Source organism: Accipiter gentilis, chromosome 21, assembly GCF_929443795.1.
Source record: "Accipiter gentilis chromosome 21, bAccGen1.1, whole genome shotgun sequence".
NCBI classification, from domain to species: domain Eukaryota; kingdom Metazoa; phylum Chordata; class Aves; order Accipitriformes; family Accipitridae; genus Astur; species Astur gentilis.
Window position 1 is genome coordinate 5,676,561 of NC_064900.1, and position 27,848 is coordinate 5,704,408.

A 27,848-nucleotide genomic window follows, 5' to 3' on the forward strand; every position below is an offset into this window, starting at 1 on the left:
CTCTCTGTGTCCCTCAGCTAAGGTAGTGCTGCACTGTGCAGATTAGGATCTCTGGGTGTGACAGGGCACAGGGCAGCTTACCATCAGTTTTTATGGCTTCTCTTAGCTCATCTCAGTACCAACCTTTTTTCTGTAGGCAGCCTTGCTCCTCAACCCACCCTTCTAGTTCCCCATTCTCTCTGGCTGCCAATGGCATCCTAGCAGGCACCTAACTCTGGCTTTTCCCTTCTCCCAGCTCCCCTCCACTTAAAAAAAACAACCAAACAAACAACACAAACAAAATAAACCCAGACTATAAAACAAACAACCTAAAAACCCCCACTCACCTTTGTGGGGAAACCTGAAGAGCAGAAGAGATGGCCCAACAGGTACTGTCAGGACAGAGAAAAAGAAACTGAGATGTCGGGTGCCTGATAGAATAGAATCATTTCAGTTGGAAGGGGCCTACAACCATCATCTAGCCCAACTGTCTGACCACTTCAGGGCTGACCAAGAGTTAAAGCGTGTTGTTAAGGGCACTGTCCAAATGCCTCCCAAACACTGACAGGCCCGGGGCATCGACCACCTCTCTAGGAAGCCTGGTCCAGTGTCCAACCACCCTCTCGGTACAGAAACGCTTCCTGATGTCCAGTCCAAACCTCCCCCGGCGCAGCTTTGAACCATTCCCACGCGTCCTACCCCTGGATCCCAGGCAGAAGAGCTCGGCACCTCCCTCTCCACTCCCCCACCTCAGGAAGCCATAGAGAGCGACGAAGTCGCCCCTCAGCCTCCTCTTCTCCAAACCAGACGAGCCCAGAGTCCTCAGCCGCTCCTCACAGGACGTGCTTTCCAGCCCTTTTCACCAGCTTTGTTGCCCTGCTCTTGACTTATTCAGGGACCTTCACCTCCTTCTTAAACTGTGGGGCCCAGAACTGCACACAGTATTCAAGGTCAGGCCTCACCAGTGCTGAATACGGTGGGATAATCACCTCTTTTGACTGGCTGGTTACGCTGTGTTTGATGCACCCCGGGATGCGGTTTGCGGTGATGTCATGGGGAAAATGCGGTATTTCCCTGGAGGGAGTGTGATGGATGCGGATGGATGTCCAGCTGTGTTGCAGGCTGCTTGCAGGCTGAGCGGAGCGCCAGGCTACCTTCTCACTCCCAGTTCCTTCACTGAGTCATCTTCCCCCTTCCATCTGTGACTCCCGGGAAGTCTGTGGACTTCAGAAAAACCAAACCTATTGTCAGGAGAGTTCACTATACGGTGCGTGTACCTTTCCTGGGAGATTGCAAGGTGCCCTCAGAATGAGAAAGGTTGGAAGCCACTAGTTTAGATCATTTAAACTAAGTTATACGAACCCAAAGATCACAACTCCTGGAAAAGAAATGTCCACTTTACTTGAATGAGGAACATACCAGTAATTTCCCAGTAGGCCAAGCACAGCTTCCACTGTGCAAATGGTGAAGCAGATTAAAGCTGCCCTCAACTTTAATACAGTGCCACAGCCTGAGGGCACTGCATCTGATCTGATTTGGGGACCAGCCAGATCAGAATGGAGCTCGGCTCAGCGAGATCCCTGTTCTCATTTGATATCAAATTGAAGGCAGCCAACAGAGCTACACCGCGCAGCTCAGGGGACCCCAGTCAGGACAGCTTTGTCGTGGCTGTTCTGCAGCTTACAAACCACCAGCCAAATGAGAGCTCTCGAAGAGGCCGAGAGGTTCAGGAGCAAGTGGCAATATGTGTATATGTGCATATATGAGTATGTGTCTATCTATACGTATATATATATTCTAAGTATGTATATATTTTATATGTATATACACACCCAGAGATATCCACCTATGATAATTTTATGCCATACGTGTTATTTCTCCGCATGGAGCTGTCAAATGCTATGCATGTGCACACAGTCTTCTATCCATATTCTCCAAATACCCTGGACAGTTTTAAGTCTTCAGTGTTTCACTCAAGCTGAAAAGACTAGCTTCTCCGCTTGTGTGGCTGAGTCGGAATTTCTCCCTGTTCGAAGGAGATACCTCTGGTGCTTCTGCTCGAGGGAGGAATCTGGGGTTTTTCCTTCCTCCTTCCTTCCCTCCGTTCTGTCCAAGCTCGGGGCATCAGCGGAGCACGCAGCAGCAGAGGCCATGGGAGGAATGGATCTCAGAGCAGGTGGTGTCCTTCTCTTTCTTGGTGCAAAGCCTGGCAGTTGGTTGAGATCAGCTCATTGCAAGGAAGGGTCAGCGAACACGTCTCATCACATAAACGTAAACATCTTTGGATGGCTACAAATGAGGTTACAGGGGGTCTCGGGTTGCTTCGGAAATCAGCTTCTGGAACTCCTAGGCTCCGTGGCTGGTAGGAGGGAGGTTTGGACAGGAGTTGATCATCTTCCGTATAAGCACAGGGGTTGTGCAAGCTCCTGTGTGGGGACTGGCGAGCTGGGGGAAGGAAGGAAAGGGAGTGAAGAGGTAGGTAGACGCATTTCTCAAGTAGCTGGCACAGATGCTGTTCAGTTTGGGGGGTTCGGATAGCAGGGGGAGAGAAAGCATAGACTTACCCCTTGTCTGGGTTGCTCTGGACTCTACATTCTGCTGCCTGGGCAGCAGGTGAGGGCATTGTACCATTAGTTTTCCCATTCCTCAGTCACATCCAACAGACTTCAATGGAGTTCTAAGGGATGACAGGAGCCTAAGAGCTCCTCCTGTAAGAAACATGCAGGATCCTTTACCGAGTTAGTGACAATCTCCTTAGCTCTGCGGGAAGGCACCCTAGCGCAATGCTTCCCTGGTACAACCAGCCAAAGCTCTGCATCTCAGTGCCGTGCTTCCGACTTCAAAGTCAGCAGAAGGCTTTATCTCCCTCCCAGCTTTCCATCACAGCACCCCCTCTGTGCCAGAGATGCGGTTTCCATTTCGGCTTTCCATCACGTTCCCTCGGCCCTGCAATGCTGACCGTGCTCAGTGCCCGTTGCCTCCTCTCACACCGGGGTTATTTGGCTACTTGTTCGCGACATCTTCCCTCAACGTGTCAAGGGATGGCCCACGGCACACAGCACTACGCAAAGGCAAGTGTCTGCGCTGTTCCCCTTGGACTCCGGCAAGCCTCTCCCCTGTATTTCTCCTTCTTGAACCAGGTGTCTGTCAATCTCTTTACATTCTGCAGCACTGCTGGGTGGACAGCTTGAATCCAAAACGAGCTTTCCTGCCCAGCGTGATGGGGAAGCACCTCTCCTTCCTCGTTGTCACTACTTCCTTCCCGAGGTAACTAATAAATTGCTCTGAGTCTTTAAATGGGCTGTTATTTCTTCCTTCCATCAGCACTCTCTCACTCTTGACTCACAGTGCAGCTTCAGCTTCAATGAATTTATTGGCATGACAAGGTACACAGGTGATGCCGAAGTTGACAACTTAATTCATCAAGTGCTACTGTCTTTCTCTCATTGGCACTATTCTGTCGCTCCTTTCCTCTTTCCCCCTTCCTCAGCTCTCCTTTCTGTCTGTCTGTCTGTCTGTCTCTCCCTCTCTCCCTCCTTCTCCCTCTAATAGTCTCCCCAGGTGATAGTTAGCTATCTCACACTCAAGACAGTCTGTCTCTCTTGACAAACGGAGCCGTCAATCAGAGGGCGCACCAGAGAGGGAAAGGAATTGGTCTTTACAGCACGTTGGCTGTTTCTTGCCTTTGCAGCGTGCACAGGGGTGGGGGTTGAGGGCAACAGTCTTCAAACTGACTTACAGAAGCCATGTTTGCTTTAAGGTTGGTTGGGGACTCCAGAAGAGCGAGCGGTTGTGTCACAGGGACACAGGAAAGGAGAAAAGCCCATCAACCCCAAATGTGGATAGGCAGGTAGAAATATCATTTAAGAAGAAATCCAACATCTTGACAAAATCCCCCCAGAGGATAAAGTCTCTGTTAAACAGAGTAGCAAATGATCTCTCCTTCTCGCCCCCCCAATCCCATAATCCTTTGTTGGCATGGCAATTGCCAAAGTATATAAAGAAAGAGACAGATCCCTCAGGTATCTGTCAGCACTAGATACAATCTACCCAGGACAGTGTGTGTGTGGCATTTAATCCTCCATACATCAAGCGTATGCCCAGGATATAGTGTCACACTGTATTTGCGCTGCATCCCTCGTGCCTATTTGTCATGAGTGTCTGCGCCCAATCCAGTGGCAGGTTGATCCATAGTGTGATGCCATCTCGGTTATATCTCTGCTTTTCCTCAGGCTTTGGCAGAGTTTTCATCATTGCGTTCTGATGCAAAGTTTCTTTATTTTTTTTATCACTCTTTGTACTTTAAGGAAATCATTTTTGCAGACTCCAGTATATCATGACCATCAGAACGGAAAGTGTATGAGTGTATCCCTATCATCCATCAGTATCCCTAACTATATTGATTACACTTCTGTTCCTTTTCAGTTTGCACGATGTTTTGTGGGTCCTGCTTTTTCCCTTGGGTTTATGAACCGCAGGGCTGATTCTCTCCTCCTTTGCGTTCCCATTCATGTAAAAGAGTATTTTATCTTTACTTTATACCAGCAGTGAAGAATCAGGCCTGTTTCATCTGCCTGGGGATAGGTCTGCCTTGGATTTGCCCTTTTTGCTGTACCAAGGAACTTTGCAGCACAATCATTCCTCATAAGGAACTCCCTTTAACAGTGTGAGGCTTTGCAGATATTCCTCCCCTGCTCCTTCCACTCACCTGTTGGAGCTGTAGGTGGTAAGGCGTCATACCTCTCGTCACACCAGTCGGGTACCAGTTCCTGGGGACGCCGTACATCTTGTAAACAGTAGTTCCCTAAGAGCGAGAAGGAGAACTGAGCCTTAGAAAGGTGGAGTGACTTACTCAAGGTTATAGCACAAGTGTGTAGCAGAACAATCACTGAACCTGGAGTACCAGATCTACCGAGTCCTTCGCAAAGTCATTCCTCCCTTCATTTTTCGGTAGTGTTGCTGACCCTGCTGCTAACTGTGATATTACAAGTGGTCAGACATGGATGTGCTGTTACAGCAGAGAGACGTGGCTTATGTTTTCCATGGGACTTAGTTTTTGATCCCCTGCTGTAGTGGAAGTATTTGCAGTTTTTTATTAGTGTTCTTTGTTGATCAGCAGAGGAGATCACCTCATTCCTGCTGTCTGGCCAGTAGCACTGGATTTCTGGGGTGGGGAGTATTTGCTTGCAGAACCTTAGACAAAAGTTGTCTGTAAACCTCTTGTCCCACTCAACATAAAGGTGTTGGTGACCTTTTCCAGGTGTAACCTCATCCTCCAGAATGGACAATGTCTACCTATTTCTCCTCCGTTTGATACTTGCTATTCTGAAACTTCTTAGCAAATTTTGCTGCCTCTTTCTTGTAGGCACCCGCATTTATAGCTAACCCTGGGCATCTGACAGCCAGCCTGCTCCCGGCCTCTCGGAATAATTTGGGTGGGTAATCCTGTTCAGCTCCAGTGGAAATTGAGTACCCGAGGCTCTTGTCCCCTGCATTTCTCTGCAATCCTAGCTTATAATGTGCTAATTATCTCAGTTTGCTAACACTGAGACCAGCACAAAAAAATTGTCAATTTTGAAGAGGGCAGACTTGAACTCCACCAGGGGAAGAGGGACAGCCAGTGTTTTTATGTGTCTTGCTAAAGCTGCAGGCTACAAGGAATAAGCCTCATGCCTGGCAGTCTGGGAGAGATTCTCCTTTAATTGAAATGGCACCGGTAATGTGTTTACAGAGCAAAGTTCTTGGACTCCATCCCTCCCCTGCCTTGCGGTTGTCTGCACCTATACAGCACATCTTTACCACACAACAAAGCTTGGAAAAAGAAACAGCGGGAAAATTCCAGGACGTCAAGGTGCTGCTGTGCGTGGCTGAACCAAAACAGAGCGTTCTCTTTTGGTAGGAAACCTTGGGCAGCAGAAACTCTCCTCCCCAAGAAACCTTGGCTCTGGGTTGGTTTGTGGGAAGATCACCGCAATCGCATCTCAGCTCTAGCCAGCTTCTTACTTTGTTCAAGGACGCCTTTACTTCAGGAGTGCTGTCTTTGGTTTTACCTCTTTTCTCCTGGATCAGACTTGGGTAGATGACCGTTTCTGACAGAACGGATTCTTTGCCTTGAACTCTTTGACTTTGCCTTCTCAGATGGCTGATGATAACACCCTGGCCTTTAGAAAATACGCTGCTGCAGCTATCACCAAGCTCAACAAGAGCTAACAGTTGAAGGTCTCACAGCTGGCATTTCACAACTGCGTGTGCTGGGGAAGGCCACCATCTGTGGATCCAGCAATAGTGACAATACAGGAACGTGCTGAGCAGCCCAAGCTGAAAAAATGCGGAGTTGCACTTTCAGTCTTTTTCACACTCCAAATTTGCAATTTTTTGGAGATGGGCATTTGTTTCAGGTTCGTCGTTGCTTGAAATGGTTTTGGTTGGGCTTTTGGCATCAGAAGAGGCAGCTGCTCTCTGCTAAGACATTAGTCTTCTGATTGCTGATCTGACTACTTGGTGAAGCAGCTCTGGTGGCTTGTGCTAGAGATTGTCCAGCACTTGCTGAATTGGACAAAGTGAATCCTCTTGCTGGGGAAACAGCAGTGGTTTTTTACCAGACAGATGTCCTAGGCCATCAGTTGGAGAGTTATAGATCAAAGGCAGTGTACAGTACTTCACCCTCTTCTCCAAATCTGTGCACTTAACGCAAGAGTGAATTTTATCCAAAGCATATAAAGGTCTGAGTACGGGACTATTAGCTTTGTTCTTTATACTTTTGACTGGAAGCAAAACCAGCATTTCCAAAATGCTGCGCTAGCTTTCTGCTCCCCTAGAAACCTGAAAGCAATCTTGAAAGGTGGTTACAGCAAGCTGTCCCGCTCCATTTTGCTCGATTCAATGCATAAGGAGGGAAAACCTGCTAATAAAAGATGTTTTACATGTACCACATGCATTTGAGTTGAGTGAGAGGCTTGTCGCTGAGAAGCTGTCTGTCTCAGTTGAAACTGAGCCAGATCCTTGAGTATGTGGTATGCACAAGACACTTAGAGCGTTGTATTTGCCACCCTGTGGCTTATCGCAGAGGCTGTGGAATAAACCACGGGCAACCAAAGGAATCCGAGAACAGGGTTTGGAGAGAGCTGCCTTTTCTTTTCAGCCTGTATGTGGATGTCCGTGAGGTGGTTCACGAAGGCTGGTCTGTTGGTTGTACTCCCTGTCCCTAATGAGCTGAACATAAGCAACAGCATAAGATCTGGAAACAAACAAACAAACAAAAACTTTGGCTCTGTTTCTCCTGCATGTAAAGCTACGATGGACAACCTCATCTTCATCCAGACTGGGGCGTTAGCTGAAATTAAATTCCTCCTCCGCTTGCCTAAGCAGGAAAATCCCAGTCGTCTTCCTAACGCATAGAAACCCTCTCTGAACCTCTACCTCTTGCCCTGGAATGACATAGGCTTTTCTCTGTTCTTTCTTCTCGTACCTGGCCTGTGCTCCCTAGTCTACTTCCTAAAGAAAGAGTTAACAGGTAGGAGCCAAGGACTGCTGGGACTCAGTTAAAAACCCATAATCTTGCATTTTGCTCTCAATTGGCTAATAAAGCATCCCTGTTCTGGCTGCAACACTTCCTTGAAGCCATCGCCCATTCTTGGTGTACAAGAATTTGTCCAAAGGCTATTAACATCAAAGGAGGAGCTCCCTGGGCTCTGAATCAAGCCCTAGAAAGGCTGCATATTAGGACTCAGCTGCACAACATGTACATCCGACATGCTCAATGTTTCTGTGAAAAAGCTTTTCTTAACAAAATTCTCAGACATGTCTTTGGAGGACCTGGACACTAAGGACAACTTTTGTCACAGACTTTATCTTCCAGGATGGCTGATTATATCTCCAGAAGGAAAGATTTTGTATTGTTTCAGTCCCACAAGTAAATGCTTCCCAGATTTAAAAAATGGTCTAAGGGAATATATAAGCACACTTGAAACAAAGGCCAAAAGCTGTGTACATCTGTAGTCCTTAAAGTGTTTGGGATTAGGCGGCATTCCAAGGGTTAATCCCTGGGGATTAGCTGGCAAACACTTCTGTTGTTGTTTACACATGTCCTGTGAAGAAGGCCCTGTTTTCACAGCAGGCCTCTCTAGGAGGGTTAGCCATAAAGCGCTTGCAGTCAGTTTTACAAGCGGAAAGAACCAGAGCAACACGAATGGCAAATGCACAGAGTTGTCCTTTAAAAAGATGAACCGCAGATAAGTGGATCACTGAAGTCCTGGCATAAATTTGCTATGTTAATAGAAAAGAAAAAAAAAAAAGTTTTGTAGCAAAGAGCCAACACTTCATATCCAGAGGTCCAAATACAGTGATAAGGGGATATCAGGCATATGCCTGGCTTGTGCCTTGTGCTTTCATTTCCATGCTAAGCATGCAACTCAGAACCTGCTCTCCTGGGCTGCATCAGGATCCACAAATGCGGGTTCACGACCTTGCGCTTGGCGGGGAGACACCAAAAAGCCAGGCGTGGGTGAAATGCTATCAGCATTGGGTGAAGCCTGGGGCTCAGGCTTGGACCTGGAACTGCTTTAGGGTGAAAGGCTGGCGTCTGGGTTTAAAGCTGAGGTTCTGGGCTAGGAGCAGGACTGAGACTGCTTTTATCCCTGTCCCATGGTGTCACCTTAGTGCACTGAAAAACAAAGTTGGCATGCGACGTAAGCTATTCTGTTTTCTCTGTTTCTTGGTCAGGAAGTGAAATAATTTCTCTCCTGAAAATTTCATGGAGACAAGTTTTTAAAGAAATTAAAATCAGTGGGAATGAGTGTAAGCAATAGAGCCCAGTTCTGTGCTGACTTTTCCAACAGCTCATGGATGGGACAGTCCAACAGGTTTACTCTCCGTGCTGCTCTCTGCTAAGAAACTATGTAGTGGATGTGTCTCCCATGCAATTTTATGTGGAAAAATAGTCCAGACACTTAACTGTATATTGGATGAGGCAGCGCCTTCTTTTGGGCAAAATGGTTTGGTTTGTCAGCTCTTACTCTCAAATGCGGTGAGCTCTGACACGCTACCCAGCTCAGCAAACTGGGAAGGCTTTCCACATGGCTTTGATTTACAGCATCCCATCTGCTTCTCGGCTCCCAGTCGGTGCAATCCGCGCAGCCCCCAGCTGGATTTAAAGAATTTCCTGCGTGGCGTCTCAGTGGGTGAGGCTCAGCTGCACGGTGGGGGAAGCTCGCCAAGATGTAAGGCCCAAGCTAGCAGCCCCTGTGCCTCCTTCGGCCCAGCAACGATGCTCGGATGGGGATCGGCCCCCCAGGGGCAGAGCGGTGTGGGGACACGCGTGGGTTGGGAACTGCAGATCTCTTAAGTGGTTTCCATGCTCTGGCTGGGATGGACCCTTCCCTTAAGGCCACCAGAGGTGGGCATAGCAAGGCACCCCTTTTCAGACAGTAGAAAGAAGCAATTTTTACACCTTGTAAAAACACCATAGTGCATTTTGAGAGGTTTTTGGTTCCCAGAGGATTAAAAAACAAAACCAAGCCTTCAACGTTTGCCTCTACTTCAACAAAAGCTTTAATGCCGAGTGAGGCGCTGGCAGGGTGAAAAAAGCCGAGCAGAGCAGAAGGTCAGAAGGATGTTTCAGAGTCCACTCTCTTTAATGAAGTTCAACAACTTCACTCTCTGCCCTCCCGCCCTGGCGACAGCTTCGTTTCCCTCTGGCTGCGGCTGCGGCATGAATCAGACCGTAAAAAACACATCTTGGGTCTCATGTCGCATTTTGTCTGCAAAGTGCTTCAGAAACATTAGCATGCCGCATCCCAAAGGGTGTCTGGATTTTACTTTCCAGCCCTCAGCTTGCTCCCTTTGCGGACCTAAGCAGCAACAAGCTGTTTCTTGTTATTGCTGTAAAGAGCTGTGATTAGCCTGCTGCACACATAAGAGGGAAATTAAACCATTTAGTTGTGTTTAGCAGCTCAGCCCCTTCTTCAGGCCCTCTCTCCCCACTAAACACTTCAACTAAACAATGACTAATGAGGCCAATTTGCTGTCAATTAATTGCCCCAGGAAAGGACCTGTAATTGTGGTGAGCAAGGTGGCAGCTCTAAAGCATTCGAGGGCCATATGATGGTCAGCGTCCCCCCTACCTCTGCCTTGGGGCTTATTAGCATCTTTGTGTTTGTTGCAAAGTGCTGTTAATTGGGAGCTGGGGACGAGGAAGTGAGAACTCTCGAGGCTAATTGATAGGCACCTGCGGAGGGCTTTAGTGGCTGCAAAGTTCCTTTGACTTTGGAGAGAAGTCCTGATGTTTTCTTTTTGCCCTGAAAGCCAGGGGCTCCTGTGGATTCGTGGGTGGAAGTCTTAATTTTCTGCAACAGGTGTGGGTCCTACTTGCCAATAGAGAGGAAGGTAAACAGGCTGGAGGAAGCAAGTAATTAATGAGGATACGTGGAAGGGGTTGTGGTGACTTTCTCCATTTGTGTCGAAGGTGCCCTTCTCGGGACAAGCAGTTAGAGCTCTTAAATGGAGCTTACGGGCTTTCTAAGGAATTTTCAGTACTGTTTGCTTCTGTGTCTTGGAGGGATTACATAGCTTTTGCTGTATCTTAGGTCTGTAGAGTAGGAGTAAGAGCTTTATTTTTTTTTAACGTATTTTGTGACTTACAAAATACCTGACTGTTAAGCAGTCTTGTAATTTCAGACTGGGGAGTAGCTGCCCTGTGGTATAAGATTGCATCTAAGGGTCTTATGCAAAGCTCTGTTTGCCCATAGGGAGCGGTCAGACCATCTGACTGTGAACTTCGTGTGAGCGTGTTTACAGGGCTCAGAGCCATCTTCCAACTAGATCTCCACGTCCCTCTGTTCGCGTTTTTTCATCCTACCATACCCGATTCGAGTTCCTAGTCCCATACTTCCTGCCCTTGACTTGCAAACCCTCCCTCCTCCTGCACTGAGGTCTTGTGTGAAGCATCGTGGAAGCGGAAGGCAACCAGTGCAGGAGCCAGAAACCGCTGTCCCATGCCTGTAAGTATCCCTTGCATATAAGTACCGCTTATGCTAAGCGGTCGTTGCCATTCCTGTCACTTTGTGCCTGTGCTGTGTCTAGATGCTCTGATCTAAAGGTGGGTATTTGAACTGTTTGGGAGCTGTGGCATGGCCAGTTCCAGTATAAACCAAGTTAGGAAAAGACCTCTAGAAGCGTTGCCGGTTATAGCCTTCAGTAAGGGTGGCTTCGATGCTTTCTTGTTCCGTTCGCCATTGCACTCCTGGAAGGGTACTCAGGAGTTGGCCTTCTGGATGGGAACTCGCATCTCGTAGCCACTGGGCTGACTCGTTTACTAGGCAATTAGGGGTGTAGCACCGCTCCTTGCCTACTTCCTCCATAGCCTTGAATGATAAAGCTGAGCCAGCCCCCCCACACAATCCCAGGTAATATCTCAGGAGGAGTTTTGAGCTCTGAAGGGTTGTGGTCATAAAAGGCAAGGATAACAACATCTGATGTTTGCGTGTTCTCTTGTTTGTGGTTTCCTTGCCGCCTCCCATATGCGGCCCCTAGTTTGTAATGACTGCTATAGCGGGTGTTTTTGAGACACGGTAATGTTTTGTGGAAACAAATCACTTGCTTTCATCTTGAGAGCAACAGTGATTGCGCTGGGGGAGCGCGCTCTATTTTTCATGTCTCAGGCTTTCTTATTATTTAAATTAATGTGAGTTGCAGTTGTCATGAAAGTGAAGGATTGACGGCAATTAACTAGAACGGGCTTGGTGTAAGCAGGTACTGTGCAAAGCCTGTCCTACCTAGCTCTCTCACTGCGCTTTGCCTTGGTCTTGAATTCCCACGCCAGCTCTGCCCTCGCATCCCTCCTGCCCTGCAGTCGTCGCCCCCCAGCTCTCCCAGCCCAGGGTGCCCTACAGCATCTCTGCCCGTGTCCCGCTCCTGCCTTGCGGGCACCCTGCTTTTTCGATGGGAGCTTCTCGAGGAGAATGGCTACTGGTTACTTCGGGGTTTGTTATTTACTGTCAGTGACATGTAAGATGAGATGCTGAGCTGGTATCAGGCTTGTCCTGTAGGTGTGAAATGTAGAAGAAACAAATACGTGAGTTTCAAGCTGTTCTCCTCGGAGGTCATTTCCATCTCTCCAGGATCTGTCCCTGGCATGGGTAGGGCATCCTACCTTTCCAGGGATGGAACAGTGGGGTGTTACACTGTGATTCCTTTCACATCGGTCTCTGGTCCCCACCCCATCCAGGGGGATCCTAAGCACAGGGTAGTGGATACCCCGTATTACATTTATGCTGAAAGGGAGGAAAAAATCTGGCCATTTTCTCTTTTTCAACAGTACCAGAAAGCCTGGCAGTGCTTTCTCATGGTCCCTGGAGCCAGAAGGGTCCAGCAGCAGCCTGGTGTATCCTGGAGTAACAAGTTGTTAGGCTGAGTATGAAAATGCCCACAAACAGTGTTTAGCTGTAGCGCTTCCCCTGCTGTAGGTCTGCAGGCTTTGGTTTTGCCTGTGCTAATGGTTCAGAGAGGCCAGACACAAAAGAGTTTTCCAGTTGAGGGTCAACGAGAGATGGCTGGGCAAAAGGACGCTGTGACACCCAGAAGATCCTGGTCCCAGGGGGGTTTATTCTCAGCAATCCTTCTTCCAGCAGTCTGGGAACTGTGAAAACATAACACAACTCACACATGGGAAAAAATAATAAGGTCAAAGCTTCTCATTTTAAGACTGTCCTAAAAAGGTGTGTGCAAAGTAATGACAAGCGCCAAGGAGGCAATGCTAACTGTTGCTGGTGCTGACAGTTTTGGCATTTTAACATGCTGGCTTGACACCCTGAAAATTAAAAGTCTCTGACTTTTTATCTGAGTGAAATTACTGTCCACTAAGATCCAGTCATTTTTAATGCAGCTGGCTTTGGATTCTAAGCAGATGAAGCCAAATCAGGTTTTAAATTCACAGGGAAATTATTTCCTGCCCTGTTTCCCCTTCCTCTCAGCCTTTCCTTGCCCTCCGACCAAGGTGGCAGCTGAAAGGAACCAGCCATTATACTTTTAACAGGATTTCAGCCTTTGGATGCCCTTTTCTCCCTCATCTGAAAAAGTGGCATGCCAGATATGACCATCTGGACACATGCTTCTCCTCTTGGGCATTTGGTCGGCATGGTCGGATCTGTTTGTATTTGCTGAGTTTACTTGATCCTCTGCAAACTAAAATGACTTGATGGCTTTGGAAAGTGGCAGGGTACACACGTCCTAGCCGCAGCTCTGTTGCTGGGGCCCCGTAGTGGCTTTTGCTGCTCTCTCCTCAACCGTTTTGGCTGGCATTGCACCGTTCTGCTGGGACCTCAAACTGGCCTACGGCTCTATCTGCTAGTCCTGCTTGAGCTTAGTCCTTTTTGGTTTGTTCGTATGGCTTTTTTCCTGATGCAAATGTTAACCCCTTGAGGTTAAGATAAAATCCCAAAATGTGGTCTAGCCACTGGTTTTACTCCTGGGCTCTGCTTACCCATGTTTGGCAACATGCCTTGGAGAAGCTGTGCTGAGGACGCTCCGAAGTCACCGTCCTTGTATCCCAGAACAGCTGGGACACAACTCTCGCAGAAATAGCAGCCTCCCTTCTTCTTTCCCAGACTAAGCCCCTCTGTCCTCTCCAGTGCGTGTTGGTCTCGGCTCTGCAACGCAGTATGTACTACAGGTAGCTGTGCTGCTACAGGACTGAGGTGGCCCTCCACGTTGCTTTGTTCCCTGTAGTAAAAGTGGCAGCTTGGATTTCTGCACCAGAACGTTCAGGGCTCTCCCAACCTGCAGCTCTGCTGGCAGGAGTGATGGGTCTGTCTGTCCTGAGCTGTGAGACAGGGGACTCCCCTCATCTGCTGGGACAGAAAGGAGAAGGAGAAAGCGCTTCTGAGTCCTGCTGACTCCATGCTGAGCCAGATCTCGGCATGATGCTGCAAGCCGCCTCTCTGCTTTGGTGTGCCGTGAAACAGCGAAGCCACAAGCATCTCTTGGACAAGGCAGGGTATTTAATTTCCCAACTGGAGTATTTCCTTTCTGCTGCCCTTTATGCAGTCTTGGGGTATTGGTTGGCAAAGGCACTTGCTTACTTTCCAAGACCACCGTGTGATTGTTGTTTTGTACTGGCAGGCATTTGCTGTGCAGAATGGGTGTGTGATAAAGGGGGAGGAGGCACAAAATGGATCTACGGTCAGTGAAACTCTCACGTACCCCTCGATATGGTGGGATTAAATTCTTTGACAACGTCAGCGTTCTCCAACAATGTTTATTTTGTTTTGTTCTGTTGCTTCCTACGTCTTCCTACGCACGCAGACACACTGCCAATGGCTCGCAGTGAATCACCAACGTAAAATGTAGCAGGGCTTGTGTTTGCCAGGGGATTTTGCTTTCAGAGGAAGTTGATTTTGAGAGGCTGATTTTCTGCTATGCTTTTCTTTACCCAGTATTGTGCTGCTAGGGCGGTGTCCCTACTCCAAAATTCCTTTTCTCCAGGGAAGGGGACCCTGGTGCAGTCAGCCATTCCTCCAACATGCCTTGCTTTGGTTTCCTTGCCATGAGCTGACGAGCCCTCAGTTCTAGCTCTTGAGCAGAAAACCAGTTTCCAAGGTCCCTTCTTCCTTCCCGGTGCCAGTTAGAGCAGGCCTCATCCTGGTGAGTTTTGTATATCTCCAGGGATGGAGTTTCCACCAACTCTCTGGGGAACCTGTTCCTGACTCTGACCTCCCCAAAGTAAAAGCTTTTTTCTCACTATGAGTCAGAATTTTCCCCAAGTTGCAGCTCATGTCTTCTGCTTTTTGCCGTTCACTCTGCATCTCTGAGAAAAGCCTGCCTCTCTTCTCTGCACCCTCCCACGAGTTATTTGTAGACAACAATAAGATCTCCCTTCAGCCTTCTCTTCTTCAGGCTGAACAGACACGGTTCTCCTTGTACGTCAGGTGCTATAGCCCTCTGATCGTCTTGGGAACCCTCCAGTGGACTTGCTCCAGTATGTCAATGGCCGCCTTGTACTGGGGAGCCCAAAACCAATGTAGTGCTTCAGATGCTGTCTAACAAGCACCATTTAAAGGGATATAATCGTTTCCTTCTGCTTCTGGGGCTACACTCTTGCTAATACGAACCGGGATGCTTGGTCTTTGCCACAAGGGCATACTGCTAACTCACGCTGAACCTGTTGGACCCCCACATCTCCTGGACTTCTTGAGCCGGCACTTTTACCCTTCCGGCAAATATCAGGGTGGTTGAAATCCCTCACCAGGGACTGTGATTGTGAGACTATTTCTAGCTGTCTAAAGCAGTCTTTGCCTCTTCTTAATCAAATGGTTGGTAGCAGATACCAACCAACAAGGGTGACACTGTGATATCCTCTGATCCTTATGCCTAAGCTCCCAGCTAGTTCCCCGCCCAGAGCTGGGTGCACTCCAGCCACTCCTTTGCAGAGAGCACACCTCATTCCCTCGCCTTTCCAGCCTATCTTTCCCAAAAAGCCTGTATCCATCCCGCACAGCAGTGCCAGCCCCTGTCCCTCCAAGGGGGTCCCACGGTCATAGATGCTCAAGTGTTGTCCATGAATTTGGGGCCTGCGGAATGGGGCTAATGAGCTGTGGGTTGTAAACAATATTCCAGTGAATCCAGCAACGCAGCTGGAAGTGGTGAGTTGCTCTCTTCAGGCTTCATTTCCCTTTTCCCCACCTAGCTCATAGGCAGCTTTGCCTCAAAAGGACCATCAGCCACTCCTGCCAAGGAGGGGGAAGGGGAGGCTGCTGTCTGTTTACTCTGTGGCAAGCAAAGCAGAAAATGATGTTGTTTCATTCCTCGCTACACACAAATTCAGAAGCTGAAAATATATATATATAAAAAAATTTAGAAGATTCCTTTTTAGTAAAACTCCCTCACCATCTCCGGGGTGTGAAGCATGGAAGCAAGACTTGGATGTGAGAGAGGAGAGATTGCAACAGCCTGGTCTGCTTGGAGGCTGATACACTGGCACGTTCCGCACCTGGAGGTACCTGTTCAGGTCCCAGCGTGGTCACTTTGGTCCTGTGACACAAACTCAGTTAGCTTGGAAGGCCTTTAAGAATCCTGAACGCCCGAGCCATGGCTGGTCTTGTGAATCTTTAAAGACCCTACCATGTTTTTGGTGCTGTGCCGTGTTAGGTGCAGTCAGCCAGAAGCTACCTATTGCGGGCAGCCCACGGTGGATCCCTCTTGGCTGGAAGATGTTGCAAAAACCTTCCCGCTGTCGCTGTTGGGCCTTCCCATCAGCCACAGTGCACGTCCCCGCTTCTCGCCTCGTCACAGCGGTCACAACAGAAACGAGCGTAAACAGTTCTCTGGTTCAATTCCTGGTGAGCATTTGGTTACGTGAGCAGCAGAGCAGAGTCCTGGCTGGCAGCATGGGCTCTGTCTGCCCATGGGAGGTAGCAATAACTGATACACCCTCTGAGTCGGTGCCTTGAGGCCTGGCACCCTGCAGGAGGCTGTAGAACTGCATCTGGGGCTGTTTGGAGTGTAAAAATTAGCTGGGACGGTGCTTGGAACCTGCTGACTCCTTCCGTGCAGCCTTGGGGCAGTAAGGCAAGTTCTTAGAGGTTATTTTATGAAGTCCCTCAAACCTGTCCAAACACAAAGCATCGTAGTTGTAGCAAAGGCCGTTTCTACCTGCAGATCCTTGAAGCAGCAGTACATATTATTCTGATATAACTTCAGAAACCGAGGTGGTAATGAGGAGCCCAGCCTGTGAGAGGAGTCTGCGGCTGCCTCTGGTTAATAGGTAGGTTAAGGGGTCAGACAGGCTAAACTCCAGAAATCTGCTTAACGAGGTCCAACTTTCTTTTGTCTTCACAGTTCCACCAAAGATCTCCAATATCTCCTCGGACATCACCGTGAATGAGGGCAGCAACGTGACCCTGGTTTGCATGGCAAATGGGCGTCCTGAGCCTGTCATCACCTGGAGACACCTCACCCCAACAGGTAAGAGACCCAACTGGACTAGACTGTGCTGTTGATTTGTGAACTGTACAGTAGTTTCCTTCTCTTCCAACGTCAACAGAAAATTTCAGTAGCAATACAGGCAGCTGTAAAAAAAGTGGCAAGAATCTTAAATGCACTGCAAACTTGTTTTGCAGTGTGGTTTCCCAGGCACAATAACCAGGTTGTCTGAGGAAACAAATGAAATTACTTCAGTAATGCTCAGTAGATGCTCTACAGAATTGGACCTGTAATTCTATTTAGCTTTGGTCTTCATCTAGTTGTCCCAATCTCTACTACTGGTCACACACAGCACAGTGGTGGAGACAAAACACTGCTCGTGCCAGAGAGAGGGGAAAGGATTTCTGTTTAGATATTACATAGAAGAGGTTCTTTCCAAAAACCATGGAATTTGGTTGCCACTGATTTGCCTTAAAAGGGAGGGGGCAAACAGTGGCACAGATGATTTCGTATTATTCTCCACTTTGGCAGACAGTCTTCCTGTGTCTTGTAAAGTGAGTAAAGAAGGCATTTTGTCTGCAAGCTGAGTGAAGAGGAGGGTGGAGGCAGAATAAAGGAGAACTCACCAGCTTTGTTCTGCTATCTAACTGTGCCTTCCACACTTGAGGACATGGCGAGCTTGGAAGGAGAGTATCCTTTCAGTAGTCAGACTCCACGGGGTTAGCAGCTTGGATCGCAAGGAAACCTTCACCCCCTAAAGATTTATCAGTAGGATGGGAACAAGAGGTAGGTTTCTCTTCCTCTGTATCATGTCCTTTGAGGAGAGAAGAACTCTTTACCTGATTTCTTTTGCCGTCAGACATTCTTTCATCTAAAATGCATGGGGAAAGCATTGATTAGCTCCATATGAATAGTATTCTGTGATATTCCCATATATGTAAAAGGTTAAAGAGGGTTTGAGGTAGGCAGAGTACAAGCTTTCTGCCTGTGCTACAAACAGTCAAGCTGTCTACAGCAATTCAGCAGCCAGAAAAAGGAAGGCCATCGCAGAAAAGAAAGTTAGAGAGAGAAAGGTAGAATGGCACATTGAAAGAGAGCTCAATCCAAAGGCTGCATTCAGAAGCCCCTGGATTTGGGGCCTGTGGTTCAGATTGGGTTACTCAGATTTCCTGTCTCATCCCTTCAGCCAAACCAAAGTCCTCCTGAGCTTCCCTGTATATGAAAGCCAGATACGCAGTTTGTATTTCTGGCCCATTTCTTGCAGTGCTAAAAGAAGGAAGATGGGGAAAGACTGCCAGAAAGAGGTGGGAGGAGCAGAGTTGATGAGGGGAACACTACTCCTCTGTGGTGTCATCTTCACTACCTGACTCTCCTCTTTTGCTGTATTCAGTGTTAAGCATGACTGCTCCATTAGCATATATAGGGAAATAGATCCTATTTTTTTTCACTTTTAATTAGGTATGTAGGATCTTCTAGCTCTGGCATTTCTGCTCTTAAGATTTATTTCATATCAAATCTTCCATCTTGCTGCTGCATCAGTCTTTCGGTCCTCTATCTAGCTCTTTCTTGTATACAAGTAGGAGATACTCCCTAGCTATTCTGTGAGCACAGCCTGACCTTGTCCAAGTTAAGGGCGTTACAAGGAGGCAAGCTTAAATCTTCATGAAAACTTAAGTCCTGGTATATGAGATGCATTGTTCAGAGCAGTAATAAGAAGATTCTTGTACTGACTCATCACTTTGGCTGCATGTTTGTGCTTTGTGGGGTTTTTTCCACTTGTACCACCTACTCCATTGTATCAGACACAGACTTCTTTTCTCCCTTTTAAAAAGGCTCCTCAGAGCAAATCTTCATTCTGGCTATCCCCTCTGGTGAGCAACTGGACTGGGGAATCCCATTCCCCAGTGATTCTAGGGTCAGTTTTCCTGGGTCCGTTTTTCAGGTTTCCAGCATGCTCCTTCACACTTTTTCTCCCATGCCTTTTGTCTCAGAGGTATTGCCTTGTTAGCATCCATCCGTGCCATCTCGCTGACCCCCTTCCAATCCATCCTCAGTCCTCCCCTCTACAGTGAAACCTGCCAAACACCCCGTTCCTAAACAACTAGAGCCAGGGATGAAGGGCAGGCAGTCCCCAGTCTGTCACCTCCATGTCTCGCTGCTTGTTGTTCTCTCTCTTTTGCCTCATCTCAATCCATCTGTTACCTTTTATGCATACAGAGGAACTGCTTTCAGGCAGGCATCAGGTCTTTGTGCAGCATGTAGCCCAATAAGACGCTTGTCCTAAAATGGGGGGCAGAAGGGCTTCTTTTAAATGTTTTCCTTGAGGTTGACAATTAATATAAGTTCCAAATCTATTCCAGAGCTGCTGCAGTTAGAAACACGTCTTGTCTTGGAATCTCCCTTTTCCAGAACTGTAAGGCATTTTGGCTCCATTTATGCTAGTTTTGAAGACATCTGTTATGCATCAAAGAGCTATTTTAGATCATTGTAAAAGTTTCTAAAATATGTCTCTCTCCTTGGATTTTTTTTGCGATTAAACTCGTGACTGCAGAACTGGAAGAATGAACATTACTGAGTTTGTGTAGGAGGTTTTGAATGGACAGGTTTTGAAATTAAACCAGCACTGGGGGGCGAGAGGGCCAAATTGCTTTTACTTTGTGCACTCTCCTCAAGGAGTTCATTAGCAAATTTGTCTGCTGTTTCTTTCTGTCATGGTTTAACCCCAGCCAGCGACTGAGCCCCACACAGCCGCTCGCTCACTCCCCCCTGGTGGGATAGGGGAGAGAATCGGAAGAGCAAAAGTGAAAAATCTCCTGGGCTGAGATAAAGACAGTTTAACAGGTAAAGCAAAAGCCGCACATACAAGCAAAGCAAACCAAGGAATTCGTTCACCGCTTCCCATGGGCAGGCAGGTGTTCAGCCATCTCCAGGACAGCAGGGCTCCAGCACGTGTCACAGTGACTTGGGAAGACAAATGACACAACTCCGAACGTCCCCCCCATTCCTTCTTCTTCCCCCAGCTTTACATGCTGACCATGATGTCCTATGGTCTGGAATATTCCTTTGGTCAGTTGGGGTCAGCTGTCCCAGCTGTGTCCCCTCCCAATATCTTGTGCTCCCCCCCCAGCCTCCTCACTGGTGGGGTGGTGAGAGAAGCAGAAAAGGACTTGACCCTGGGTAAGCACTGCTCAGCAGTAACAAAAACATGCCTGTGTTATCAACACTGTTTCCAGCACAAATCCAAAACACAGCCCCATACCAGCTACTGTGAAGAGAATTAACTCTATCCCAGCCAAAACCAGCACACTCAGTCATTGACTTCATCAGTAGTGTTTGTTGGCTAATTACCTGAGTTAGGACCACAGAAATGATTTAGTTCTTGTTCGCTGGGAAGCGGAAGGTACAAATGCAGAGGGAAAGCAGTGTTGCCACTTATGTAAAGAAGGCAGGGATGCATGCGATAGTTCATTTAAATGCTGCTGGGCCTCAGGAGTGATCATAGTCCCCTCGTCTGTCTATCTGGGACGTTAAAAAAATTGCTTTATAAAATGCTGTATCGCTTCCTTTGCTGGTCCTACACTGAGCAGTTGAACTAGGCGTTTTTCTCACATCAACTATAAGTCCCCAAGCAATGAAGCAACCCATAGAAAAAAAAAAACTTCGCCTTACCCTGTGAGATAGCTAAAGTGTGGCTGTGGTTGTTGACTGTACCACTGACACCTGGGAGGAAGGCAGGTGAGGGGAAAAATACTTTAATAATTCCTATAGCCGATGACAATATAGATCAGCTTTAATTTAATGAAAGCAGGAATGATGTTCCTTGGAATGATGCAAGTCCTTGCTCTCCACCTCTGTTCCTATTCAGGTGACTCACTGATTGGGCTTTGACAGAGCAGGTGAAGAGAGTCAGCCAGACCCTTTTCTTTTTTTATCTGACAGGCCGTTATGCTGTAGGCAACCTGGTCTAACTAGTTGTGGATAGTTAATAGGCATTGCCTGGGAGCACAAACAGCTTCATTAGGTCTTCTCCTCCAGCCAGCAGAGCTCTCTTCTGGGTTCACTGACCTGCAGCTTCCAGCAGCAGGCCAGCACCTCCCTGCTCATAGTCAGATTCTTCTCCTGTGATTCAGGACACAGCTGCAGGCTTATTAAGCCTGCCTTGCCCTATGACTTTCGCCATCCCAGTTTGTGATGGTAAGCCATGGAAAAGACCGTAGCAGCCCTCTGAACTGAATTTGTCAGGAAACTCTGATTTCTTCAGTTAAGTGGGGATGAGTATTGATGATTTTGTATACAGACTACACGAGTTAGCAGTTGTCAGCATTAGAAATATTTCACTAGGGGATATGCTATAGGCTCTCATCTCTTGAAAGGGACAAACCCCAGATTCTCCCCTCTGTGACTTTGTACAAAGAGTGGGTGTTATCCTGTTGTTTGCTTCTCCTTAATATTAACTCGTAACCAACATGATCCATGGCCCACAAAGGTATAGATTATTTTTTCCTCGCTGAATGCAGTCACATCAAATTTCCAGCAGTTGCACCACAGCCTGGACAAGGTCCTAGCACAGGGCCACGTATCATTCATCACGCTGACACATTCTGTGTGGGCTCCCACAGGCAGCCTACCCGTCTATGGCCAGTTATATTAGGAGGCGCTCTGTTTTCCCTGTACCGTGCACCAAGATAACAAGAAACACAGCCAAGAAAAGAATCCAGTAAGATAGTTTAGAGATGGTAGGCAATGCCTGCTTTTGAGCTCATCTTAGTTTTACTTCGCATCTTTCCTGTTTATTCAGGCTAATGTGACTTCTCCCTACCCATAAGCTGCTGAGATCACAGTCCAGAAGCTTTATCATTTACCATTCTTCATCCCTCCATCTTATTCAGAGCCATGTTAGGTGCCTGCTTGACTGAAAAAGAGCTTCCTGGGAAAAATAAAGATTCACATATGTTCATAATCTTACCAATAAACTCCCTCTCAACGGAAACCCTAGAGAGTGGCCTCTTGTGAATTGGGTTAGCAGCCATATGAACATGGACAGTTGTCGCAAGGTCTTTGCCTTACCAGACATCTCGCTGCTAAGCCTTGTGTCCTGGATGGGCAGACGAACGCAGAAGAAAAAGGCATCTCCTGTGCTGAGGAGCTTATACTCAAGGTAACAGGAACAGTCCCCATTCACGTTTCTGCTCCTTTCCTGCATGGCATCGGTGGTTGAAACCTTCCCGAGGGCCTTGCTTGTGGGTGCTGTGGCAAGTGCCGTGAGTTTGGTACCCGTGTGTGGTGGCAGCCTCGGAGGTGGTGGCAGGGAGGCAAAGCTATATTGAGCTCTATGGGGCCCAGCTCAAGGTTGAACAATGGAGGCGTGTACTGGTTGTGCATAACCAGCTGAGGAGCAGACAATTCAGTTTTCCCAGAGCAGCTACAGGGTGTGAAACCTGTATAAAACCACCAGGTATCTCGTTCCTGATGCAACTTCCTTGGCCTCAGCCCAGCAATGCCGTTTGATAGAGAAGAGAACAGTCTGGATTCTCCCAAATTCCACCTGACAGTCTAAAGATACCCACTTTGTCTCAGAAAAGGAGCTTCGTTGTTACAGTGGTAATCACAGCATAGAAACCAGTCTAGAGCAAAGCAGATAAGTATTGATTGCAACACCCAAGTTTCATGTCACAGCGTAAAATGAAAGGAGATGGGATGGCTTGTCAAATATGCCAGTCTGATTCTCCCTAGAGGGTGCTAGAAATTCTCATTGAGTCTTAGAGAATTTACCATAGCCTGGGAAGTTTAGAAGGGATAGAGAATACAGAAGAGTGCCTGTATGCTCTGTGTAATTGAGATGGTGTACATATAATATGTTTATAAACAGCTGTAGAACTCATTGCCATGGAAAGTTATTTAAAGACGAGAACTTGGCAAGACTCAAACAGTTTGTGTGTTCCTGAGGATAATGTGAGCAAATCTGGATATTCTTGTTATTCACAACAAAAATATTGAAAAGGATGTTAAACTTAATGCTTTGGGGCTCAGTTACTAGAGATCGCGATGAGACCTAAACTGGAAGAGACAGATTATCTCACACCCCCGCTCACTCGCCTGTCTTCCTTCGGTGCATGCCGGTCCCCTTGTAGGGCTGAACGCTGAACATGAGGGAAGCAGAGAGCTCTCTGAAGGCATGAGATTGAAGAAGGCCATATCCTTCACATGGGCAACTTTGGTCATTGTCCCGTGTTCGTTTGCTTCTCATTGCTCAGCCTAAAGCCTTGCTACTGCACTTTGTGTTGCACAGGAGAAGCCAGTTTATGCCCAACGAAGATAACAAACAGAAAACCCTCAGCCAGAGTCACCACAAGTCAACCTTGTAGGCACTAAGTAGTGATGAGTGGGAAGGGGATTTTCTGGTTATCTAAACCATTTGGATTTAGCCCACCTCTCTGCTGCACTCTTTAAAACCTCAGGAAAAGAGTTGTGAAGAGAAGGAGGAGTGTTGTTTTAGGCGGGGTGGGGGTGTGTGTGTGTTTGGTGGGGTTTCTGTGATGTTATTGTGCCAGCTCTTCTCACGTCACAACCTTCTCCCCCTCTAACTGCCTTTGCCTGATCAGGAAATTTAAGACTTAGAAGGTACTTGTTTGACCCTGTGTTTTAGGATGTTGGGGGCAACTGGTGATTTTTTTAACCAGGTCTCTTTTTTCCTCCTTTTTCTTTTTTTTTCTTGCATCCTCAAACTACTCTCTGGCAAAAATGTGGTCTCATCTTCCACAGAGACCTCTCACTTTGACTCTTACACACTCCCAGTTTGCTTTAGGACTCTCTGAGATGTCTTTTTCTCTTTTGGTCTAGTCTTCATCTTACCCAACATTATAGAGGAAAAAAAAAAAAAAAAAGAAAAGAAAAGGATGCTGTCTCACAAAAAGCCTGGGAAACAAGCCAAATTTTCAACTTTTTCAGGGCTTCTCCATAAGGCATCCAAAGTTGTTTCAACCTCTATTTGCTTCTCGCTTCCGCTGGCTCCGCATTTTTTACTTTTTTGGAAGTCCCTTCTTCTTAGTGCATGGCCCACAAGCAGGACCCCCCCTGCCCCCTTCCTCACCTATAATAAACTTAAGTCCCGAACGTGCTCTCTCCCCAGCACACTGGAGGGCTTTGATTTCATCCTTCTGTGCCCAGAGACACATACACAACACAGTGATCCTTCCTGTTCTAATAGTGCCCCATTTGGTTGCTGTGGTCCAGTGCTGTTTCAATACAAACACTGTTAATGCATGAAACATTCGTTTTCTTAATGGCTTTGTCCCGTGGCAGAGAGGGGGAGAGCAAGGCCTCACAAGTATTTTGGCATTTCAGGGGAACAGGCAAATAAGGCTGCTGCGAGGAGGGAATTCGCCCTGCTGCCTTCAGCAGTGGTTGGAGGGGAACATCTGGAGTCTTCTGGTCAGTGCTTGGCTGCTCTCCCTCCGGCAAGATTTTCTGTGCTGTTGCTGGGAAGATGGGGCAGATGCGTAGCAAGTTAGTGGCCTTCCTGCCACACAGAAACGCTGCTTTTTACGGCAAGTTGGAGTCTGGCAGAGTTGCCTCTGTTTTTCCTTCTCCCAGATGGGTACCACTTCTAGTCAGCCATGGTGTTAAGAGGCTTTTCCATGGCATTTTAAAGGCTGAGCTGGTTTGTGTCCGTATGAAAAACTTTCATCCACCTACAGAAGAGCAGCATTTTTCTAGTTCACTGCATGCTGTAATATTGCTGTCTGTGCAGTGCTGTACAGTCACTACCTCTGCCCTCAAGGCTAGTGCTTCTCAATGGGGACATTCTTGTTTAGCAGGGACATTCAGGAATAACTAGCTTCTTTCTCTCCCCTCCTTCCGTGAGCTAGTCTTGAAGGATCCCAGAAGGCTGGGGGTAGGAGTGAAAACTGAGCACCCCAGAAGATGAAGATTCAAAATCTTCCATAATTAATGATGACAGGAAAAGGACTTGCCATACACTACCACAAGTAGGATCGCAGTCCAACCTTTGGTAAGGTTACTGAACCTTACTAAATTCTCTGTCATTCTTACCAGCACAAAGCCATTGAAATCAAGGGACTTTTTCTGTCACAACTAGGACAAAAAGAGGAAAGATCTGCTGCCTACCCTGCCTAGCATGGTAGATGCTGTCCATCTTGCCCTCCTTCCGCACCAGCCTTCCTTGTGCTCCAAACCTGCCATCGAGCACTCTTATATCCTACCTATAAGTAGGCAACTACAGCAAAACATGGTCTGGGGAGAACGTTATTGAGTGCAAGACACTGACGGTGTGTGTGTGTTATCGTGTCTCCCTCTAGTGATCTGAACTCACAAGTCTGCTCTGGGTCTCTTGTGCTTGGAGCTACTCGTTTGGTGACAGAGCTGCTCTGGGGTCACAGGGGCAAAGGGCTGATATTTTAGGACCGGGTCCCGTTTCCCCTGCCATCTGGAGGTCATTCATATTCCTCACTGGCAGCTCCGTGTTTACAGCTGTAGTTTGCATCTGAAAATGTAAATGTGCTTGTAAAGATACAGAGAGGTTGAGTGTGAATTAAAGAGAGAAAAAATTCACAGCATTTTAAATTTAATACTTTCAATTCAAACATCCTTAAGAAGAAAATGGAGAGGCTGCATTTTTTTTTTCCCCCCTTGTAGCTGTAATCTATAAGTACTTTCACTTTAGGCAAGCATATTTCTCACTCTCACTTCACAGTAGGAGAGAGATACACTAATAAAAGGGGAAAGTTAAGGTAGTAGCTTATAGCGGTTTCCTGCATTATTTTTTTCTTCATTTAAAGAGATAGACTTCACCATTTTAGTTATTATGCTGTTATGTGGCTTCAGCTGATCTCAATGGCAACACTGACTTCAGTGCCTGATATATTCTACACTGAAGCCAGAGCTACTGTCTCCTCTCGTCTGAGGACCCCAGTGAGGGTGGATGACAGCATCTACTGCAGCGCACGGGTCCTGCCAGGACAGTGATGTCTAGAGGGAGTTTCCCGCACAGCCCCAAAGCCATCACCCCTTCTAGCTTCTCCCGCACAATCATCTGACTGTCTCTTGCCTCTGTAATGAAGCCGCTTGGCTTATCTATCCCAGCTGTAGCGATAGCTGGAAAATAGTGAGAGAGAGAGAACAGAGGGTTGCCAGGAGAAGTAGGATTATTTGCAAGAATCTCCTGTACAGAGATAGACCTAGGGCAAAGAAAAAGCCAGCTTTGGGGGCAAGACATCCTGAACCTGCTTGCCATGACAACCACAGCAAGGTCAGGTGTCGCTCAGCCTCCTGCAGCGTGGAGCTTTTCTCCCAGGTCTGAATACAGTTGTAGTGGAAGTGGGAGTCTCCCAGCTGAAGGCAGTGAGCTATTTTGGTAATGCAAGGCTGCAACAGGCCCCGGCGCTGTGAACACTTGTGCTCTTCTTCCTTCCTCAGACTTGCTTCTGAGCATTTTGGAAATGCGTCTTCAGAACATCCTTCCCTTTCTTGTCTGAAGAAAAACATGAGAGAGTGAAAACACCAGGGTTTTGTTTGGGGGGGAAGTGCATGTACAAAAGCGTTGTTCTTATTTCTTCTTCAGTTACTACTTCTTTCTGAATAGCACCTAAAAAATATGACTCTTCTCATGTACTCTGTATTTTTTCATGCACTGGCTGAACAAATCATCCTTTCTCGTAAACTCGCACTGAGTGCCCACCGCAGTGTTACTGCGGCACGGGAGCAAAGCAGGCAGCAGCAGAGAGGCTGGGAGGGGGTGCTGAGTGCGAGCCCATCCAAGGAATCAAGAGCTGCTGTCTGATACAGCCTTCGAAGTTCACACCCAGTTTGGGGTGACTTGAGCCATTTGAAGGATGAGCGTATCCTGCTAAAGGATCGGCACGAGCTGCAAGGAAGAAAAATGTAATGCAGTTAACGGTGGTCTGGGAAAGGCGTTGATCATGAGAGATTTAAGTTGTCGTCGTGTTAACTGAGGGCTGTCGCAGATTGGAAGGGTCATGGAGGGAGGACAGGACAGTATCCATGGCGCACTTTACTGGGCAGCTCCTAGAGCCCACGTCTTGTGTCAGGAAAGGCACTAGCGGGAGATGACCCAGCTGCAGTCTGGGGTAGGCAGAGGGAAGAGCAATGCAGCCTGTCAGGGGGTCCCTGGGCTCCTCAGAAGGGTGCCTGCGGGTCGCTGCCCTGTTGCATGTACCTGGCTGAGAACTGCTGGCAGGGTCATCTTAGTACGTGTACCGTAACGGTCAGGATATGTCATTACCACCATCCTTACCTGCTGTGCAGCTTGTAGATCTGTAAAAGCCACATAAGTATGCAGGCGCACGCTGCTGTATGCATTATTTGTGAGCGTTTTACTATGTGTTCATTTGTATGTTCACCATGCTGGTGTCTGTGCATGCATTTTGCTGCACAGGTAAGCTTTTTGATGTTTACCAGCATTATGCACCAACCTCAAAGGCTTGCATTTCCTTAATGGTAGAATTGTGAAACATAGCAGTACGCATGAAAAATAACAGCAGAGGAGAAGACAGACAGTATCCTGAGTCGCATTGTATCTGCCATCCTTTGACTGTGGGGCATGGATCTGTACAGCTGTTGAAAGCCTGTCTGTACAGCCTGAACTACAGCTGCATGAAAGAGATGGAGAATAAGTATTTTTAGTGTCAATCGTGGTAAGAGACAAAATTTCAGAAACACCCTGAACTGCAGAAGCTCAGATCAGGCTCCAAACTTTGCAACTCCAGCCTCTGTCTGACATGCTCACTTGTATCTACTGCATTTATCTCTGCTGTACTTGGGCATCTTCCAAGCAAATAAATAATTGGTTCCTGCTTCTGTCTTCCTTTCTGCCCAAGGGACTTAAAGTTAATTTGTGCTGACTGTTAGTCTTTGGGTAGAAGCTTCTTTTGTAAAAGGAAGTCGGGGCATATATAGATGGATGGTCCTTGCGCTGT

At 47.5% G+C, this 27,848-nt stretch overlaps 1 protein-coding gene across 3 annotated transcripts in view; it reads left to right on the forward strand.

The window, feature by feature from the left end:
- LSAMP (limbic system associated membrane protein) overlaps positions 1 to 27,848 on the forward strand; it is a 1,007,497-nt gene that overhangs the window by 880,421 nt on the left and 99,228 nt on the right. For all 3 annotated transcript variants that reach the window (XM_049824646.1, XM_049824645.1, XM_049824647.1), the window contains one exon: positions 16,810 to 16,935. In XM_049824646.1, coding sequence (XP_049680603.1) covers positions 16,810 to 16,935 — 126 coding nt within the window. The remainder of the gene's footprint in view (positions 1 to 16,809; positions 16,936 to 27,848) is intronic.